At 37.4% G+C, this 21,941-nt stretch overlaps 5 protein-coding genes and 1 non-coding gene across 6 annotated transcripts in view; 3 read left to right on the forward strand and 3 right to left on the reverse strand.

The window, feature by feature from the left end:
* Window positions 1-11,705, reverse strand: part of LOC118435011 — a 30,396-nt gene extending 18,691 nt beyond the window's left edge. Inside the window, exon 1 of the mRNA XM_035849973.1 lies at window positions 11,324-11,705. The gene's annotated coding sequence lies outside the window, so the exon portion shown is untranslated. The remainder of the gene's footprint in view (window positions 1-11,323) is intronic.
* On the reverse strand, window positions 8,322-10,599 carry LOC110847661. The gene is made up of 3 exons (XM_035849969.1): window positions 10,205-10,599; window positions 10,086-10,137; window positions 8,322-10,017 (listed from the first exon to the last, which is right to left on the reverse strand). The coding sequence occupies exons 2-3, from the start codon at window positions 10,086-10,088 to the stop codon at window positions 8,584-8,586; spliced, it is 1,437 nt and encodes a 478-aa protein (XP_035705862.1). The 5' UTR covers window positions 10,089-10,137; window positions 10,205-10,599; the 3' UTR covers window positions 8,322-8,583.
* Window positions 11,706-12,963: 1,258 nt separating the features above from the next.
* LOC110845653 (putative ammonium transporter 2) lies at window positions 12,964-16,703 on the forward strand. The gene is made up of 11 exons (XM_035848893.1): window positions 12,964-13,062; window positions 14,006-14,056; window positions 14,147-14,233; window positions 14,300-14,473; window positions 14,539-14,758; window positions 14,832-14,933; window positions 15,012-15,055; window positions 15,297-15,563; window positions 15,640-15,824; window positions 15,912-16,095; window positions 16,187-16,703. Exons 1-11 carry the CDS (start codon window positions 13,008-13,010, stop codon window positions 16,498-16,500), a joined length of 1,683 nt encoding a protein of 560 aa, XP_035704786.1. The 5' UTR covers window positions 12,964-13,007; the 3' UTR covers window positions 16,501-16,703.
* Window positions 16,704-17,542: 839 nt separating this feature from the next.
* On the forward strand, window positions 17,543-18,304 carry LOC110847235. Its single transcript, XM_022094136.2, has 2 exons — window positions 17,543-17,702; window positions 17,795-18,304. Exons 1-2 carry the CDS (start codon window positions 17,645-17,647, stop codon window positions 18,181-18,183), a joined length of 447 nt encoding a protein of 148 aa, XP_021949828.1. The 5' UTR covers window positions 17,543-17,644; the 3' UTR covers window positions 18,184-18,304.
* Window positions 18,305-20,010: 1,706 nt separating this feature from the next.
* Window positions 20,011-20,082, forward strand: Trnaq-cug. Its single transcript has one exon. It is a non-coding gene; the product is annotated as a tRNA-Gln (tRNA).
* A 204-nt stretch (window positions 20,083-20,286) lies between these two features.
* On the reverse strand, window positions 20,287-21,339 carry LOC110847564 (dormancy-associated protein 2). Its single transcript, XM_022094526.2, has 2 exons — window positions 20,693-21,339; window positions 20,287-20,617 (listed from the first exon to the last, which is right to left on the reverse strand). The coding sequence occupies exons 1-2, from the start codon at window positions 20,820-20,822 to the stop codon at window positions 20,418-20,420; spliced, it is 330 nt and encodes a 109-aa protein (XP_021950218.1). The 5' UTR covers window positions 20,823-21,339; the 3' UTR covers window positions 20,287-20,417.
* Between the last annotated feature and the right edge of the window lie 602 nt (window positions 21,340-21,941).

Genomic DNA, 21,941 nt, shown 5'->3' on the forward strand with positions numbered 1-21,941 from the left:
TTCTGTTGATTTCTTGTAGTCGCTGTCATGCCACAAGATGCCGTATACCTATTTTTAGATGAATGTCGGACTTTCTCTGCAACTTTTTAATTGTCTCCAGACAATCGAAGCAATTCATGAAACTGATTCGACCGAGTTATGTATGCATTTTCAAACAGAAATAAAGTTTATTAATAGCACAGAAAATTTCTAAGAACAGATGCATATGAAATATGTAAGTCTAGAAAGTGTTGCGCAATGAGACAAGTTCCATTTAAAATGCACCCACTTGTTCCATTTTCTGTCATAATAAAGAGGACGATGTATGAAACCTGTCCCTCGAGTGAATGCATGCAATAACTGCGTCTTGGCTCTTGTCATTTGTCTTTTTGTGAGGGAGGACGTTGTCCTGAAATTTTAGAAACACGAGGGATTTCTCTCTGTCATGTCTGAACATTACTGAAAGTGAAAGTGACAAGTCACATTAGAAATGGGATCGCATCCTTCTGATTCATCTCTCAAGTTCGGAGCATCCAGAAATTGATGAGCTCCATTTTCATAAATATTACAATAGGATGAGAGGATATGATTGGGTCGTTGGTAAATAACTAAAAAAATACGTATGCAGGACACGACTTTTTATGAAGTGTGCTGGTCTACGACTCGTTTAATATTAATGGTGCAACATACCCGAGGAACACAAAATTCATGTGGTGGTCTTTCTTTTGGTTGAGACCGCCATGAAGAGAGAGAGGTTATCTCGACAGAATCCTTTGAACCCAAATTCTTCAGAAAGTCATGAGGGACTCTGCAGTTGCCTCAACGCCAGCAGACCCGTTGGTCCATGCTAAATATATACAATGTACTATCCGTATTACGTGGGTGGATACAGATTTATGTTCATAGTGCAATGTGAATATTTCTGAAGGAATGAAAGCAGTAATATCGTGACGGTTATTATGTAAACTTATACTGACATAGAACAAAATTATGTAATTATTTCTCAACTCGCTTTGTATGATAATCAAAAATCCACATTCCACTTTCACTAGCTCTGCACATTATCAAATATTCAACGTACTTTTTACTAGTCTTTTTACCATTGAAAAAATCACACAAAATACTCCAACCCTCGAAGGTATTTGAACCTCAGAACTAAAATTGTATTGATATGTGACAATCAAATCAAGCAGATCTTGGTACACACATATAAAAATCGATGGAATGTAGGATTGAGATTCATAGAAAATAGTGCATGAATCTAAAGCTACACATGAAAGGCATGGGGTGACGATCCATACATCAAACACTTCAAGGTACATAATGCGGGAATGTATTGGAGAGCGTGGTTTTCTGACTATGTGACTTCAAAGAACAAAGGACACTTTTGGGTGTGGTATCCCTTGCAATATTAAATAGTTTTTCGGTCCAAGTACATATACATGTACGCTGAGACACTTGAGGCCACCCAGTTTGGTCTTGTACATACATACATACATGTCCAGTAGTTTAGTCGGTACGCATAAACGGAATGTGATAAATTGTTCCTCCTTTCGGCACACAATTCCGGGTATCTGCAGACTTAAATCAACTAAAACTTTCTTCCAAATTGTCCAAATTTTCGCCCGATTCGTACAAAACCTGCACATTTTACAGATATTTTCACACGATTCCGACGCGAAAGTACAAGTTCAAACCGGTCCCACAAACTTTCCGTTAATAATAAAGCAGTAAAACTTTCCGGCCTTCACTAACATCCTTCAACAATTTTGAATGAAATTGTACAGAGGGGAAATTTAAAATGGTAGTTCCATTAGTGCAGAGCGATGATTGCATATAATACGCGAGCATAATGACGGAAGAGAAAGTGACGCAAAGTTTCCCTTTCTAGAAAGGTTTCAATGTTGGAGGATTTTGTAATGTGGAATTGTATGGCCTGAGATTTAATAAAATGACAACATTGTTAGTCCGCCTCTGTTTTTGGGTACCCAGAGGCAGGCGGATCTAGAATAAGCTCGTCTGTCTCATATCACGTTTCATTTCTCTGGATTCCATCAGTCGCCGGGGGTGAGATGGAAACAAAAGACAAAAACATGACTGGGTTGTGAAATGAAATCAGATTTCAGTGATTTTCAGATTACTTTTGCATTCCAGGAAATTCATACTTTTCCGACTGAAATGGAAACAGGAACAGGAAAAACTTTTAGTTTAACGGTTGTGCATCTGATGGATGGACAACACAATTAAAATACAATTATTGCCGAAAGAGAAAGTTGAGTGGAGAAAGTGTTTGTGAGTTCTCGACTTGATTGCTCAAACACAATGGCAATGTCAGACTTGGACGTTTCGGAGAAAGTGCGTTCAACTGTTCTTGAAGTAAGCAAGTGCATAGGTTAGAAATGAAGTTAGTATAAATTTACAACGATAAAATCCAATTAGCACTTGAAGAGTGGCAAAAGTAATTGCGAAAGGAGTGGATTGCCCTCTGAGAGAGTAATTTTGTGTCTATTCTTTAAACAGTAGGGACTAATTTACAAGGGATTATTTTGGGCAGTAGTTCTTCAACATTTCTTAAATGAACATTTCCACCAGTTCTTGGGTTTCAAATAAAAGAGAATTTCCTGGCAGAGGAATAATAACGACATCAATTAGATATACATGTAATGCTAACTATAAAACTGAAGCAGGGGTGTCCAAATCGAGAAGGAAGAAATTAGGCATATGTTCCATTTTTTTAAAGGGTAGTAGCAGTTGCCTTGCAAGACTTGCTGTTGTTTATTTAATATGACATTTAAATGGGAAAACTTTTTTGCCTTCCACCTTTTATAACATGAGCATAATTTGTTTTGAGGTAAATTTTTTGGGAAATTTTAATTTAATTTTGTAATCTCATTCCAAGTAATCAAAATATTGAAATAATGTGCAGACTTTTGACTCTAGATTCCAATTAAATTATGTATATGTAATTCGATATTTTTAATAATAAAAAGCAACCGCTTGAACCTTATCCCCAGCTCAATTTCTTATCCAGCACTTATATGTATTCCATGGAGGTGTATGTATGAGCACATACACAACACAACCAAAATCCAATTAGGCTCGCAGCATGAATAAATTACTGCATTAATTAGACTTTTAGTGCAAAAAAGTGTTTCGTAATAAGCTTCGTTATCCCTTAATACCAGCAACATCAGAAAATTACACTTGCAATTTTCCCCAGTTCCAATTACTTTGTTAATTAATCTGAAATTAGACTTGGTCGGTATTGATCTACATACATTTAAGTGGCCAAGAATGTACTTCATTGGTGTGATAATCACACGAGTCGCAACAAAAAACGTGAAGTACATGCATATCAGGATGTCATTGTGGCATTTGAAAACGGTGACGTGCACGCATTAATATTATTGAATAACCCGCCAGGTTTGTATGACCTTTATGAATATTTTCATACGCCAACGAGAAAGCCAAGTTAATACGAGATTTCTGTCATGATGTCAAAAATGCCAGAGTAAAAGTGCACTGCCTACCTGCGATTGTAGGCGTGCACAACAGGATCTCCTTCAAAATCAATAGAAAAGCAAAATGATATTAGAAGGTACATGCATATTCATATTTTGAGATTCCACACAAATTTGTCCGTATATAAATAGGAATACACATGCACTCAGAGCTACTATAAAAACATTGGCTCCTAAGTGTTTGCCAATTTGCCATGAACTTGAAGTTTGCGAAAATTTTACAAAGTTAAATAAACATGCAAGGCTTTCAGATGTTAAGTGGATGATAGGTTTTTTCGACCCACTTGCGGTAAAAGTATTATTGTTGGGTAAATATGTCAGTGGGGGCACAGACTACAGAGTGAAAATGAGTATAGGAGTAGGTGTGAGTATATGAACATACAATGTGCATACGTATTCATACCTATTTTGCAATCTGAGCAGTATATACCTGCAAATCTAGTAAAGTGACATGATTAGACGGCGAGTTTGTTCGTTTCCTTTAGATTTCCTTTTTTGCTAATAATTTTTTCCTGATCAATTCCAGACGAGGTCAAAAACGTGTAATTATAGCATCAAACTGACAACTAAGTAATTACGTAATCAATATTTCAACGCCCCAATTAATTCTCTGTGCATATTACGCTCAGTTACGCTACTCGATTGCTCAATTATTGAAAACTTTTAATAGTCTAACTTGAAAGATGATTTATTAACACGGGAAGAAATTTTGCTCGTTAAAACATCTTACGAAAGTAGCTAAATGGGGAAGATTTGTTTTCACGCTAAAATTACAAAACTTACATAAGACCAGTAGTAGCACTGATACTAATGCTACTTGCCTCTTCACCAAGGTTGTTTTGTCTCTGGTTTCTGTGGCATAATAAATAAGTTGCACATCACCAGAAATGGGAACTGTCCGTCTAGCTACTCAGATTCTTGAGAAACAAACTGCAACTCAAGTGTTGCTGGAGAAATGACGAGACAACAATGATTCGTTTAAATATCTACATTATTTGAACAACGGGTCGGACTTTCTCTTTTCGTCATGGGCAAAACCAAAACCAAGATGGGTTTTGTTCTGTTTGCATAATCTTGGTTCGTAATTTTGCACAAATCAGGGAACACACACCTCGAACACCACGTTGCTGCTGTGTTCACTCATGGAGATGAGGGTGTTCCCTGCTCTGTTACTCAACAGGGTTTGTTCTTCTGCAGCATCAAATAGACAAGGCACACATACCGACAAGGAACAGAAGGTGGATGTTTCAAATGTATTTATGATGTGGTTATTGGTGGGATACGGTTGAAGGGCAAAATCTGAAGCTAGTCATATTTGCTCAATACGTTCAAGTGCATACTACGACGGATTGTTGTCGTGGTGGTTGAGGTGATGACCGGTTTTGCGGTGCTATTCATTCAACCACTTCAGAAGAGCAAAAGCTTCAAACAAATCCTAAATTAAGGAATTTACTTCCTCTGCTTAGTACATTATTGCAGTTGGAATGAGTGGGCAGATTGAGTGGGTGGTCGTGGTACGTGCCCATATTTACAATTTGCGAATAAATTTTAAATTTTTGCAAATTATTAGTATTTACATACATGCGAAAAACTTAGGTTTTACCATTTTTTATAATATTAACCAACTCTAAAATCTCTCCGTTTCAATTTCAGTTATTTTTGCTTTGAAGTTTCTTAAAACAACAGAGGGACCATTTAAAAATTCTATGCATAATAATGTAATTTCCTAGAAAAAAGTTTATGAATGCATGAGAAAACTAAAGACAAAGTGAAGGAGGAAAACAACAAAGCTTTTTTCTTTCTTCTCTTCCATCCAAGCCGACCATTCTTTACGAAGGCTTTGAATTTTAGAAAGAAAGTGGAGAAGGGAACAAACAACAGCGAACAGGTATTGATTATGCATATTGATGTCGACGACAGTTTTAAGTGGCTCATTATGTCCATGACTGTGAATTGGGGATAGCTGAATAGAATGGCTGAGTAACGGGAAAATAGAAAAATTTGGGTGAAATTGACTGGAATTTCGCTTACTGTTCTCGCTACGCTTTTACATAATAGCGATGCACACCACTTCAGACAGCATTTAAGTAGGTTATACAGGCTACACAAACGTGTATATCATAAAACAACATACACACATATTTCATATTTATGAACTACATCTCATGTGATAAGCTGTAGTTGTACATAAACCTTCCAGTTACTTGTGAGATAGTCTTTTAATTATTAAGGATACGAGGATTATGGTGAAAGTAGTATTATTTTAATACCCCACCGTTACAGGAAGTAGGGGATTACTGAAAATTTCTTATGGTTAGAAAATTGTACATAAATATGGACATACAAATATGTATGCGTAGTGGATGATACTAAACCCTTTATTGATCTATTAAAAGACCAAAATGTTCCTATAACTTTGAAATTCTGGACAAATTTACGAAATGCATTATGCCCAATTTGTATGCACATATTGTACCACGTGGCACATTATAACAACATATCCTTCAATTCTCCGACATTTACTCGTCCCGACTAATGATTTGCATGATTGCCTCGATCTGATCTCTCCCTCTTTTCCGCATACCATGGATTTTCTGCCTGTTTTGCAAAGTACCTCGTTAAGATTCAGGAACTGTTTTGGCAATCCAATGAAACATAACTTGTGGGAAATTCAAGGCCAAAACCGTCCCTTTTTTTATTACCACTTGGAAAGGACAACCACACTAAGGGAAATGTTAACGAGGAACTGTACTCACACACACGCATATTGCAAAACACACGACCTTCTAAATGGTAACAGTTACTGTCATGCATTTAGATGGAAAACGGCTATCGAGAGATTTCTGATACTGCAGGATGCACAAAGGAGAAAGGGATATCGACATTTTTGTCACACATCTCCACCGGAGAAAGCAAGTACATAAGTATGTGTAACTGACAAGGGAACCTTAAGTACTGTCACCTCTCGATTTCCTTCCAAATGGCCTTAATCGACGGATAATTTAGTGAAACTTAAACTTTGTCATAGAACATGCGGTGCAAAATCACGTTTTCGCGAGAAATTTGGCGAGAGCTGCACCAAAACGTGCAATTTTTGCAATGCTTCGCTTATGGCTTTCACTCACCACACGTATCGCACTCAATCCTTTCACATGTGGGTGTGGTCAATGGATGCTGGATTGTTTTCTACACACAATGTGCTCGTCATACCCTAACTTATATTACGGAAACATACTTACATATACACCAGATAAGACATTGTGGTTCCATAAAACTCCTTCAGTAAAAAGTGCAATGCGAAACATCCTTAAAGCGGTTTCCTAGTGTCATCGGTTTTTGTATCAAAGTCGGATGAATAAATTTTGAAACAAGCACGATTATTGCAATGATTTCAAAACAGCAAGCATGCGAAATTAATAGCTCTGTATTAAATTTTATACCACCATTGGACGTATAAACATTACACCATAGTCGCTACCACTTATTATTAAAGCTTAACTATTCTGTGTACATTTACAAATTCAGTACTTCAATTTAAAGAACGTCCGGGAATGAATGGGAATGGTCTGAAAATGTGGTCATAAAATCACAATTAGTTATCGGAATTTTAAACTTTTTGCATATGTATAATACCAAATACGTACCTACATAATTTAATTAATAGCTAAGGCCGCCACACCCCCGTTGGCGACTAGTTCGATTTTCTTGCGAAGATTTTTCATTAAATTTTTTCCCGAAGTTTTTGCCACTTCCGAGGTGATTTTCTTCCATCGTCCTTTGAATTTTCGAAAGGTGTCAGGCACATCTTGAAGCCGGGAGTATACTGACTTAGAACGTGCCCAGAATTTTTCGATTGGGCGGAGTTGGGGTACATTAGGTGGGTTGATATCTTTTGGTACGAAATCAATATTTTTCTTTCTGAGGTACTCGGTCACTTTCTTTGCATAGTGACAAGTGGCGAGGTCAGGCCAAAACAAAACTTTATCATTTTTGTGAAACCTATTAATAAATGCTTCCAATCCAGCCTTGACGCAATTTTTCAGATAAATATCTTGATTGATATTCCCTTCGAGAACTACCGGGTCTGATACATGTCCGTGACTGGAGAAGCATTGCCAAATGCAATATTTCTTTGGAAATTTGTCTTTTTTTCGTACTTTTTCTTCATAAGCCACTTCAGAGGGATCCGAGCTATGAAAAAAATGACGCCCTGGAAGATTTGAAGGGTCAACCGGAACATACGTTTCGTCATCCAGGATCACTACTTTTCCACGCATTTTCTTCAACAATTTTTGACAGCAATCCTTGATCCGACTTTCTTGTACGGGCTTGTAATTTGGTGCAGGTTTTTTGGTCCTTGCTTTGATTCCTAATTTATGGACCTTAATTTCCCCCAGGTAGCTTTTGGAAATTTTGACTTTCCTGGCAGCTACAGCTACTGACGTTGATGGCTTGGTTTTGAAAATTTTTCAATTCTATTTTTCACTCGAGTGGTCGCTAGCTTCGCCGGACGACCAGCTGGCTTCTTGAATTGCACATTTTCGGAATCCTTGAACTTTTTTATGTAGGAATACACATTTGAACTTGGAATTCCTTCCTGCTTAAAAAAGTTCCAGGTCACCTTGGAGTCTCGGTTGGCTGTCGTGTTGTAGAACTCCATCACTCGTTTTGCTAACAGCTCCCTTTCAAACAAGCTTCTTCTACCCTTATCCATTTTTGAAATTTAAGAGTGATATACCAAATTGACCCTAATGAAGTGGGCTTTCAGAAATTTAAATTATTATAGTTCGCGGGTTTATTGATTTGTCAATATACTCGCTAGAGCGCGCATTCCCATTCATTCCCGGACGTTCTTTATATTATCACAATGTATTAATTTTAAATAATAATTAAGTTTTATGATAATTTTAATTAACATCCATTAACTCTTCATCAACTTCCGGTTCATGAAAATGATAATTTTCGAAGAAGTGGACGAAACATAAATACTTTCGACAATGCCCACATTTAATAAACTGAGCATTTTGGCAATTAAATTCACTGCATATTTCAAGTGATGATTCAAATAATGCTTCACTAACATTTAAAAAAGGCTCAGGCCTCTCCAAAAGATATCCAGATTTGTACCATGCATATACAACCACATATTTCTGAATATATTAGCTGCGAGCTGATTATGAATAAGCGAATGCATTGTAATTATGTTAATTCTTGATGTTAAATCAGTGCCAATTTGATTTAAAATTACATGAGAAAACATCTTACGGACACAAATTTTCCACTGCCTAAAACCATATACATCTAGAGGCTGAATTTTATCAGTGGTATTTTCGGGGATATACATTCGTTCACATTCTTTATCTTGGTCCTCACATAAAAATAACTCATTGTCTGTCTGACCTGTCCACGAATCTAACAAGAGAAGACTTTTAAATTCACTAGATTTATAGAGAATCTCATTTGCCCATAACTTAACGAGTGGTTTCTGTAGTTTTCCAGATTTGCTACAGAAGATGATTACATTTTTGCATTTAGCAGCCACCTCCGATACAGACTTTTGAACTATTTTTCCAAACTTACCATCTTGTTCTTGCAGGCAAATTAATAAGGCGCTAATTAATTTGCCTGACATAGAAACAATTGGTTGAATTGTGTAGGAATGAGTTTGTTTGTTTTTGGACTCTTTGACCGCTGAAGTGGATTTCTCGCCCTTAACTGATAACATCCTATTTGATTTTAGCAAATAGTTAAAACCGCTTTGATCTGTATTTAAAATATTATCATGATGGTAAATTTCCATTTTAACTTGGGCGGACTCTACAAAATTTCTTGCTGATTGAGCTATTACCTCTGCGTTTTGCAAACAAGTTTTTGTGACAAATTTAGTTATCTTTCTGGACACAATATTGTGGGATTTTTTAAATATTAGAATCCACGCATCACTTGCTTTAAATTGAGGTAAATTAAGCTCTTTAGCCATTTGTAGTGCCCATCGTTTTAAATCAAAATCATGAATTATTTCTCGTTTCATTAATAAAATTGAGAATTTTTCAAACAATTCTATGTGTAATTTTTGTAATTTCTCTGCGTTTGTTCCGTTTTGCTGAACATAATCACGAAATCTATAAATGTACTTTCTATACTTAACCCTTTTAAACCTCTTTTGCACGCGACCCCAACCGTGTTTATCGTAGCACTCTAATACTGATTTCATATAATCTAGTGTAAAATTTTCGGTGCTACTTTCTGTAACTAACGACAGTGTTTCCCATTCTTGAGAATTTTGGCTTGGTTCATCCTCATTATCTTCCTCTTCGACTGTGTCATGGCCATCCGTATCATGAGTCAAAGTCCAGTCAGTTTCCAGTACTGCTGTCCCATTGTCTAATTCAATTATAATTTCAAAAAGGTGATTGGCTAATTCTCTCTCTTCGTCAGTTGGAGGCGACTGATTGTCATCCCCAAAGCGGGTTCGGACCAGTTTAACTAAATGTTCCACAACGTGAGCCGGGTTAATCTGATTAATAAATAAATTACGTCGTTTGGTACTAACTTAATTTGATTCACATTAATAATAATGCATACCATTTCAAGGTGTAGCCGTTATAGTTTAGAAAGTAAATTAAAATCTCAGGAACTAACCAAAAAGTTTAATAAAAATAAGTTTTGATAGCCCAAATAAACATTTTACACAATAGACTTACATGCCCGTTTTCCTTTAAAATTTGCGGATAAAATAATTACAGCCTACTTCAAATCACATTTAGCACTGCAATTTATAGATAAATACTCAACAAATACCGATTTGAGGATTACTTCATGTAGTTTAAATTTTTTATTAAGACAAAATACTTTGTTGATTTGCCAATTCTAGCAGAACATGTACTGATTAAAGTATGCGTTTTTCCCAGATTACGCAGCATAGAGCTGCGAGTTGGTGAGACGAGTGCGTGGGCAGACGGAAAGCCATAAGCGAAGCATTGCAAAAATTGCACGTTTTGGTGCAGCTCTCGCCAAATTTCTCGCGAAAACGCGATTTTGCACCGCATGTTCTATGACAAAGTTTAAGTTTCATTAAATTATCTGTCGATTAAGGCTATTCCGAAGGAAATCGAGAGGTGACAGTACTTAAGGTTCCCTTGTGAGATGCCAAAACGCTGTATCTATGAAGAACGAGCTCTGCATAGTCGACATGCTATTTACTCAACTTTTCCAGAACCTGGGACGACTTTCTTCATTCATGCGTTCACACGCTGATTGTGGTGGGATCAACAGACAAAAACTAAAAATATGTAAGGCGGAAACAAGAGGCAACTGTAAGAACTTTGAAACATCTAGTAGAGTGCTGCATATTTACTTTTGCTCCAGAAATTGAAGGTATCAACATTTCAAATTCTCCAAAGTGTACTTACATGTAAGAAGTGGAGCAAGAGGGAAAAACATGGATACAGAGACAGCCAAGTATAAAAAATCTTGATAATGTGGGTGACTGAAAGTGCCCTTCATCGTAATGGAATTCAATAATATTTTGGATCAGCCCGTCTCTCTCCACGACATGACATGGTTTTTTATGAATTTCATGAAAATTCAATGCGGCATAGTTTATTGAAAATTTGTTACGAAATGCTCTTAGCTAGTTTTTTTGTACAATATAGACAGATTTTTTAGTCGTGGGCGGCGATGCATGACGAGATTTAAAGGTCAATCGGAGATACGTGAGGAGTCATAAGACATTCATACTTATTTATAAGAGTGAACATAAATAACGTAATGCTCTGTGCAAGAGATTTGTTGCTTCAATTGTAAAAATCTGAGGTACTTACCAAAAGTCTCAAGTTGCCTCCACCTCTAGTTTATGTATTTATCACGTTCAGTGGAAAACCTCACGATGTCGGCCTACTTTCACCTTGAAAGTACACGTAAAAAGCTGGTTTAGTTACTCCGTTCTTTCCTCACGGGATGATGAATTAACTGATTTTAGCCCGTGTACGATAAGTTATTGAGCTGTGGCCACAATTTCTGAGACAAACAAGGTTACGAGTATTGTTGGGAGTTGCGGATCTGCCGGAAGCTGAGGAGATTCTGAGATCCGGAGAGCGGGGAGCGAGGCATCTCCCTCTTCATCGCCATCATCATCATCATCGGCCTGGTGAATGAGAATGCTTTCACTTTCACTTTCTCCCCAAAGAGAAGGACTCACTCAGGATTGATTGCTTAACCAGGCATGAAAATGTAATGTTGGCCGCTTTACAGACATTTCAACCCTCAATTTTTCAAGAGTAACAATTTATTCTTCGTTTTATGTACTAGTGTGTTACTACTGACAAATGTATAATTTAATTGGTATCTAGTACTTGCCGTCCAAGTTGATGGGACGAGGACTCTCACGCGGATAAATGTGTTTATTCCTAAGCGAGAAGCTTCATATGTGTTTAGTTGAATTACGGTTGAATTCAGGTTTACTGGCATTTCCCTGGAGGATAAAAACGTATGGATGGATGGCTATATTGCTTGATGCAAAAGTGAATCAATGTTTTGGTTGTTGGAAGTCGCAAATTTGTATTTGGCAAATTAAATATAAAGGATGAGTAGGTATTTGGTATGGGATTTATTCTTTGTGTTTAGTTCAGGTTCTCGTAATGATTTGCAATCAGGGTTTTTGATGTGGTCGGCTAGAGGCTTATTTATCTGTATTTCTAATGTTGAAAACCCTTTGGAGCAATGATTCCTGGAAAAACCTTTGTATTACATGTTTGCTATTGGGTAATTTGTGGAGGGTGTGGGTGTGGTTGGTCTATCATAGTATTTCAAATTAATCATAAGCTTGGATCTATATATGTATTTATACAAGTTTGGGTGTGTGCAAATATGTGGGCGTGCACACTTTGGTTATGTGTGTACCTACGTAAGTGGTTGGATTTGTGAAATCCCTCATTACATCACTTTCATTGATCTTTTCGAATAATTGGGCTGAAAATAATTAGGCATATCACAAAGACTACTTAGATCCACAATTCCATTGCATTCGGCATTTTTAGTGAGAAGCACTGTGGGCCATATAAATTTAGGGCAATAGTGTTTTCGTTGAAGGAAGGCAGCATAACAAAGGTTAAGAGTTGTGTGTCCCCATTTATCCGCAATGTGAGAAGGCCATACTTCTTTACCTCATTAAAATTGAATCATGCCAATTTGCCTTCGTTTTTAAGATAAGTGGATTTCTAATCAGATGTCATCCATAAAACTTGCTCCGTACAGGGGAGAGACATTGACTGACATCAAACGTGGCAAATCCATTCTTGCGACTTTTGCACTTTCCAACATACGTATCCTACATATATACGTGCCTGGACTTTTGTTCACTTAACATCGACTTGGACATATGCAAAGGCACAGTGGGAAACCATGAGAAAAGTATTAAAACTAAAACTAAAACTTTTACTTTTCCAGTGCAGTTTCAGTTGTCGGGAACTGTAACGCCGTCAAAAAACGAAAATTACAGAGATTATTATGGGTGTTTCAAATGAGACAGAAAGTGCTTTTGTCTTTGACCTCACTTGGGACGGTATTGTTCACTTTTCCATCCAACAATTGCCACCCACCAATTGCCACTCGACAATTGCCACTCTTGACCAATTGCCATCCACCATTTGCCACTCCACAATTGCCACTCTTTACCAATTGCCATCCACCAATTTCCACTCGCCAATTTCCGCTCTATGCCAGTTCCCACCTTTGTATTATTTATGTAGCATGTCATACCACGAAATCACCCATTAAATTTATTAAATTTAATGTTTAACAAGGTAAGGAAGGGTAGAGAAAAATAATAGTAAAGAAAAACATCACCCATATCCATTGAAACCTTTATGCAGTGCCACACGATGAGGCATGTTACATTGTCTGAATAAATCTGGTTGTGTGGCAGTGAACAGCGTCTCTACTGGAGACTCCACAGCAAAATTTTTGTTTCGAATTCCGAAAAATTGTGAATAATTTGGCAAGTGAGTGCGTTAAATCCCATGAAAGAAGGAAAGGTAGGTTTTTTTACAACTTTACGGTCAGGGTAAAACAGTTTTAGGCCCGTACGGTCTCGGTCTGGGCTGGTCTTTTGCTGATCTGTTCTAATCAGTTGGCTGTACCGGAAGAGAGGAATGGGTCAGCTATTGTGGAATATTTTATATTCTACAACTTTGTTTTATCTTCTAGATAAAACTCGACACTGGGTGCAGACTTTGTCGGTAATTATGTTTAATTATGGTTTTATCAGTGATAACATTTCTTGGGCTAAACATAGCCGAAACCTTTGTTACAGGGGCATGAATGATTTTGTGGTGTTACATAAAAAATGCTAAGGTGGAAATTGGCATAGAGCGGAAATTGGCGAGTGGAAATTGGTGGATGGCAATTGGTAAAGAGTGGCAATTGTGGAGTGGCAATTGGGCAAGAATGGCAATTGTCGAGTGGCAATTGGTGGGTGGCAATTGTTGGATGTAAATTTATACCAGATGCGAACTGGATTCTGACGGCAAGTTTTATAATTTTTACGATGCAAACAGGTACGATACGAGTGGGTGTGATTTATGCTGGAATAATATTAAGCAGTTTTCCTAAGTAGATACTTCATATAATTCTGTCGTGATAAATAGGCTTTGGAATGTTAGAGTCTGGCTGTGTCTCTGTCAAGAACGAAGCAAACATTATGATGAAAAATGTGGTTGATGTCGTGTTTGGAGGTAAAATTATTCTGCGTAATCTTGCAGTGTCTTTCCCTGATTTTAAAATCATTTATACCAAAAAAGGTACTACATACTGGTTGTTTGGCTTCTCGATGTCGTTCGGAAATGATCCACCCTACTCGTCTCCGTTCCTTGGGTTTGGCGAATATGCAGTGGATGCAGATTTGAGCATTATGGGTCCTGTTTTTGCATCCTTCATGTTTCAACTCTCGTTTGCCACCACTGCTACAACAATTGGTAATCTGATTTCAGAATATTTACTATTTAAGCAGACGTTACAGCTAAATAATTGCTCAATTTAGTAAGCGGAACAATGGCAGAGCGATGTAATTTCAAGTCGTATTGCGTCTTCTCAATGTTGAACACCGTCGTCTATTGTATTCCCGCAAGATGGGTGTGGGGACCAACGGGATTTCTGCATGACATGGGTGCCATTGATATCGCCGGTTCGGGTGCGGTCCATTTATTAGGTGGGGTTTCAGGCTATGTTGCCGCCTACATGCTGGGGCCAAGACTTGGAAGGTTTAAACCTGAATACACTACTGTTTAATTTGAAGTTTGTAAATTAATATTCGTGGTGATGCTTAAACAATAGATATGATCGAGGAACAGACCCTTTACCGCTGGGAAACCCTACAAGCTGCATTGTGGGGTTATACATTTTATGGTGGGGATGGCTAGCTTTCAACAGTGGGAGGTATTACAAGGCAGCTTTAATTCAACCACTTTCCACTATTATTTTGTATTTTATGCATGCTAATGTACATTTCTATAGTACGTTCGGAATTAGTGGAGTAAAGTGGAAGTTTGCTGCCCGAGGTATGATAAATGTGAATTTTGGTTCAAATTGATAAAACTCTCAGAAATGGTATTTAACTTCTCCCTTTGCATTGCATCTTATTCTGATTACAAAATGTACAAATTCACCCAATTCAAGAGAAAATATTGGTAGTTCGATAGTCCTCTTCGAGCAACAATGAAACAACCAACTGGAGTTATTGACAATTGACATATGCAAGTATCATTTACTGGGTTTTATTTTGACACGTATTTGCTTTAGCTGCCACTTCAACAATGATTGCGTCAATTGGTGGAGGTTTAACTGGGGCTGCATGGACACTGGCAAAACCAGGAAAGATTTTCTATGTGATGGACATCGTCAACCCTGTATTGGGTTCGCTCGTTGCAGTGACGGCAGGTTGTGCTTTGTTCCACACCTTTGACGCGTTCGTCGTGGGTATCATTGGAGGAACGACCGTGTTGTTAACATCCGGTTTTGCGGATTGGACAAGAGTCGATGATCCAGTCGGGGCCACACCAGTTCACGGTACATAGTTAATTTCAACCTCATGGATTCCATAAAAATTCTCTAAATTATCAAAAATTTGTGCGTAATAATACAGCATTCGGTGGATTTGTTGGCCTCATTTGTGTGGCCCTGTTTGCTGAGGATGACAAGGGAGCTGGCTTCTCTAATGGGCGAGCTGGTCTCTTTCGTGGGGGTGGCACTTACTTGTTAAAAGTACAATTGTTTGCCTCTCTTTGTATCTCGGTCTGGGCAGCAGCAATCACATTCGTTCTATTATGGGTATGCATGAATACGCTAAAAATCGTAATTTCCAGTCCTCAGTCAAAGCAAATCCAACTAAATCCGTAAACCTATAAATAATTTCAGATCACAAACAAGTTAATTCCAATTCGGATGGAGCCCCATGAGGAATTACTCGGTGCCGACTTTGTAGAACATTTAGTTCGCAGAAGAAATGCCGGTATCTCAGCTGCATTATCCGTTGTGGGATCTCACCCAGAAATTGTTCACGTGACTGACGCAGCAGCAACAATTGGACAAACGAATCCCAGTATGTCGACTTTTACTAATTGGGCGTCCAATTTGCTGATTTTGATTTTCAAATATTTGTAAATAATGTTGTTCGTCAAATAATTGCGCAGGGCATGACCGCTTACTCAACAAGATGCAAGAACTTAACCTCCGACGCTGGTCTCGGATAAAACATGCCACCACGGCCATAAGCATTTTTAAGCGAAAAGCTAAAATCGCCAATGTTGTCAAACAATCAAACCAAACTGTTAAGGGAACCGGTGCATTCAACTATATCGATTATCTCGGAGTGCCAGATCCCGATGGGTGGATGGTGAACCCCATTCTTTGCCGTTCTACGGGCCATGAATCGATACAGTTTACAAATGAGACTGGCACGAGAAATGTCAACAGGAGGCTGCGAGTGTCACAACAAAAGTATTAGGACGACGATGATACTTGTGTATACGGACACTTGACGGAGACTTAAGTGTATACTTTTACGTATAACAGGATCTAAGTCAGGAGCTAAGTAGCTTTGAGAGTTGGGAAATATTTCTAGACTTTTTCATCAATATTTATAATATTACATGTAATTTATTGTGTACCAGAATTGGGCCAATGGGAATAAACCACTGCAAAATTGAATGTTTGAACTATAATGAACATTTTTATAATAATATTTAGCCCAGAATTCTGAAACCCAAACATTTTTTACTCAACTATTAATCATAAAGCAAGTACAGCTACTTGGTAATTTATTGTCCGTCTGTGCATACAACGGTTTGATGAAAGATCAAAGTACAAATTTTAGATTTAAATATATAAATCACGTGTAAAGACCGTGCATGACAGAGAAAACTGAAAAAATGACATACATAATAATATGAGAACAAAACCCTTGCTCAATTCTAAGAACCAATTTAACAATGGATTTAGCATACTTATGACGATGCTTCGCCTACTCCTGACACTTGGCTAAAACGATCAGTCCATCTAAATTGCACTGCACATTGGACTTTGTTCAAAACTTTGTTGTACATACTTGTACATACTTGTTGTAAATGAATCAAAAAATCTGCACAGAAATCATGACAAGTGCATTCTGTATAAATAAATATCAAGGGCGATCCTCACCTTAAATATTTACTCGTACAATTCATTATTTTCATCAAACGACAAAAAACTTGATGCGATGTTCTTCACTAGTCTTTGATGTATGTGAAGATGGGTGGCTGTATTTACTTATTGTACTCGTAAGTTTGTGCCATTGGTGCCATATATTTTTCTGCACGTGAGATGAGGGTTTCAATGTCCAACTTTTTGCTGGTCATTTATGATTTATGTCCAGGGGGAGCTTAATGCAGAATTGATTTCGGTTAGACGTGGATTTGTTGCTATCCTACTTGTTTCATTTCTCCGGGTATGAAAAATATCTTGATGACGATAGTGAACAAAGACCAACAGGGCTGGAAAGGGTATAAAATGCAGAAGCAAAAATGAGATTGGCAAGCAGTATTCCACTTTGACTTCTACAATTCCAAACTACAATTCCAAATTGACTCGAGAACCTCTTCAACTTTTAAAAAATGAGGGCCATTGTCATCGTTTCTACCATTTTTGTTGTCGCTGCCTTGTCCAGTGCAGGTAATTATTTTTCCCGTGAATTTTACTCCCCTTCGTTTGTTCGTCTTTTAGTTCAAAATACTTGACGTGAAATTATCTTTATAATTTTTTAGCCCCATCCGGCACCCCCGATTTGAAAGCCAGGGTCGCAGGGATTCAAGAAAGGGTTCGAGTCGTGTTGAACGAGATTGAGGCTGCTGCCATTGCCGATGATGCCGTAATTGGTCAGAGAATTAAGGAAAAGTTGGCCGTCCACGTACAAAAAGCTGGAGCCCTTCTTGAAAAGGCCCGAGCAGTCGAGCAACCCCCAACCAAAGCTCAAGCTAAGGAATTATTGGACAAATTCGTCGCCATCTTGGGAGAAGCTAGGAACGATGTCATTGACGATGTCAACTTGCTCAAGGACGACACCAAAGCAGATATTGTAGGAAGATTTAACACTGCCCTCACCAAGGCTAAAGAACTTAGCCAGAAAATTGAGGAATCACCAAATCTCAGCTAAATGATCAAAATTCAATAATCTAAATGCTTTATTGTCTTTCTTGACCACATAATTTGAATGTAATTCGCCTACACTAAACTTTCGAAACAAAATAAAAGTTTTCTCGAGCTAAAAAATCCGATACCTTCTATCTTCCTTATTTATCTACTTCAATTCATCCTCAGTGTATGTATCTAACAATGCGATGACGCCAGCGGTCTCGCCCCGATTTCGACGAAACGATGATAATTATGTAGCCTTAGATAAATAATTAGACACGTGTTTCAGGATTTTTCATAATGCTCAGCTTAAACGAAATTATGACGAAATCCGTGAGCGAGAATTCCCATTTTCACCGTGACATTTTTCTGGCAAGGAAGAAAAATACAGATTCTCCATTACAGAGTCCATCATAATTTCGTTTAAGCTTAAATTGCGTGGGCATGAAGTGGTTTTTCCGATTTTATGTTGCTTGTACAAATTTTGAAATTTTGAAAATTTTTGAAAATTTCCAAAGATTTCTGAAAATTTTGAAAATTTTTGAAAATTTCTGAAAATTTCTGAAAATTTTGAAAATTTCTGAGAATTTCTGAAATTTTGAAAATTTTCAAAAATGCAACAAACAAAAATCGTAGAAAATCACTTTGTGCCCACCAATTTTAAGTTTAAACGAAATTATGATGGACTTCGTAATGGAGAATCTGTATTTTTCTCCCTTGAGAGAAAAATTTCACGGTGAAAATGGGAATTCTCGCTCACAGATTTCGTCATAATTTCGTTTAACCTGAGCATTATGAAAAATCCTGAAACACGTGTCTAATTATTTATCTAAGGCTACATAATTATCGTCGTTTCGTCAAAATCGGAGCGAGACCGCTGGCGTCATCGCATTGTAAGTATGTGTGCAGGAGGGAAGTATTTTGGTCAAGATTTTCTAGATAATCGATACAGATTCTAAAGATAGCTTCGGATTGTTAATTGGGAAAACAGTGAAACACTGGACACCAGCATGCTGACCTACATATTTCAGTCCACCTCTAAATGAAATATTGTCAGATTGAAACATAAATTCATTACCACGTTTCAAGCTTACGAAGCAAAGATCATTAGATCAATTGAAGTATTTACAGTACCGATATTGCTTTACTTTCTACTACCTTAAGTTGCAGAAGGACTGCTCACCGAAAACAAAATTGCCCTTTGCCTAAATATCTGTAATCAAGACTTTGAAAACTTTTAAAGATTTTTTAATCATACAAATATCTAATATGGATCATGACAATACAACTTCGTAAATAAATACTAGTTTCTAATAAATTATCTACGAAAATCCCCGTCCTGAGGGGAAAGTTCACATGTCTGAAGTTCTAAACAGAATTCCGAAAGTTAAAGGAAGACTCGAGTGCGAGTCGGTAAAAGGTAACGCATCTCAAATATTTGCATTTCACCCAAAAGTATTGACTGACTAGATCACCGTTTGTTCTCCACACACATTGAGTGAGATATTGATTAATAAGCCCATGCAATATTATAAACATATTAAACAGGTTCTAAAATGCTTAATACAATACTTAAGTTTCGCAATTAATTGCAGATATTACTAAAGATATTCTAACATTGTAAGAAATGATGTAAATTACACCATGTAATTTCAACAGTATTTCTTTATCTACTTATTAAGCTATGTAGTTAAGATTTATTTGGGTGGATTATGATTATTCAGCATATCAAGCGTCATATCAAGTCAGGTCAAGCAGATTCAAACATCTACTCAAACCTTGCATCAATAAAAAGACGGGATTTTGCGCGTATGTTTGAGGTTGAGATGAGTCAAAATTCCCCAAAAATGGTTCCATGGTGTAATGGTTAGCACTCCAGACTCTGAATCTGGCGATCCGAGTTCAAGTCTCGGTGGGACCTTGCAGCATTTTGCCATAAATTTCTCAACTCTTTGTTGATGTAGGAGTTTTTTTTGATGCATTATCTTCGACTATAATGGAAAGTGTGTTAGTCATTCACCAACAATAAGTCTTGTTTCGTAGTAAATCCCTAAAACTAATAAATGATAATATTGTACGATGCATAATTGTTTCTAAGAATGCAACAAATTGAACCGAATGATTATATGCTTTTTTATAGAAAACTTAAAAATTTATTCACTATTACCCCTCAAATTTCATTCTACACAAACATCATCATTTACACAAAGTTTCTAACATACTGAACTCATTTAGTGGAATAATCGGTGTGCAGAATTAGCCATAGAACCCGCCTCGGTGGTGTCCTCCTCGGTGATGATGTCCGTAGCCTCCCCCGTAACCTCTACCGTAACCACCCCCACCGTAATACCCCCTGCCCCCACCGTACCCACCATAACTACCGTACCCCCCGTAATTTCCCCATTGTGGTTCAGCAGATCGCTTGGCTCTGCCCCCTTCAATCTCCACCACGGCGTCTAATAATTATTAAAACAAAAGATTTAGTCGGAGATCACTTCGGCACATTAAGATTTTTATTGAAGGAAACTCACCACCAGTTAATTCAAGTCCCACATCTTCAGATTCATCCTCAACGTCGTGAGCGGCCGCTTGTGGGGGAGGAGCAGCTTGGACCGCAATCAATGCAACCAGTACGCCAAACAGGATCACGATTTTATTCATGTTGATTTCTTACTTTTGGAGTATTCGACTGTTTGTACTATCGGAGTTTGTAAAATTGAGATAATGTAGGATTGTGTTTTTCAGAGAGATTTTTAAGCTTCAAATTGAGCTTGTTCTTTGTTCTCGCTTTGTGAACTGATACCTTCTCCACCCATTCAGCCTCCCTTTTATACAACATTTTCAAATGCGTCAAGATTTGTTGACTGTTTGGAGAAGACACGTAGTCAGAAATAAAACAGCTCCAAGAATCATTTGGAGATGAGCGGCGAAAATGGTAAATTTGTTTTGATTTTTAAACAATGGTGATGTCAACGCGTATGCGTAAAGGATCCATGGTCTTCCGTGCATTTAGGCAACAATAACAACAAATTTTACTGTTTTATAACAGGTGCAATTTACTCCCTTGTTGTCTAGTCCAAAAGTGGATTGTAGGATTTGGGTCTGAACAGAAGGCTTACATCTGCATGTACATGCGTAGTATCTGTAATTAAGATACTGAGTCAGTACTAGCGTTCCTGAAATATTGCATGGTTTATGTAAAAAGCGATGCAATTGATATCTCGTAACAAGAATGGCGAGATGGGTTTAAGCAGAATTGTTTACCAGAACAGTGGTGGCACACAAGTGTCAGGAAACCAGTTTGTTAGGCAAGAAGGGAATAAATATCTATAAAAATTTAGTCTACGTCATGATGAACGGAAACAATAAGATACGAATCTTGCACCTGTGACGCGTCAAGTTGAAGTTCACTAGATCAGGGATGCGAAAAGATAACAATATGTACTCCTTTTTTTTTATTTATTTTGTGATCATATTTTTAAGCGTTTTTAAAATTTCTAAAAATACGTACGTAATTAATAGGCCGACACAAAACCCTAGTTTTCTTAAAATAAGCAAGTGCTTAATTTTAATACTTGAGAGAATGAATTGGAGTAAAACCAGTTTTATCAGGTAGCCAGGAGTCACCACAAAGTGAATGTGTGCATAAGAAATAAAGCCGTCCATATTGATGACGCACTATAATTGGATTCATGAAGACACGTGTAATATTTATATAATATTAATTAAAAATGATGGGAAATATTCAGAGGGATAATTTTACGAAGAACTAAATACGTA

The sequence above is a fragment of the Folsomia candida genome, unplaced genomic scaffold (assembly GCF_002217175.1).
Source record: "Folsomia candida strain VU population unplaced genomic scaffold, ASM221717v1 Fcan01_Sc003, whole genome shotgun sequence".
Classification (NCBI taxonomy): Eukaryota; Metazoa; Arthropoda; class Collembola; order Entomobryomorpha; family Isotomidae; genus Folsomia; species Folsomia candida.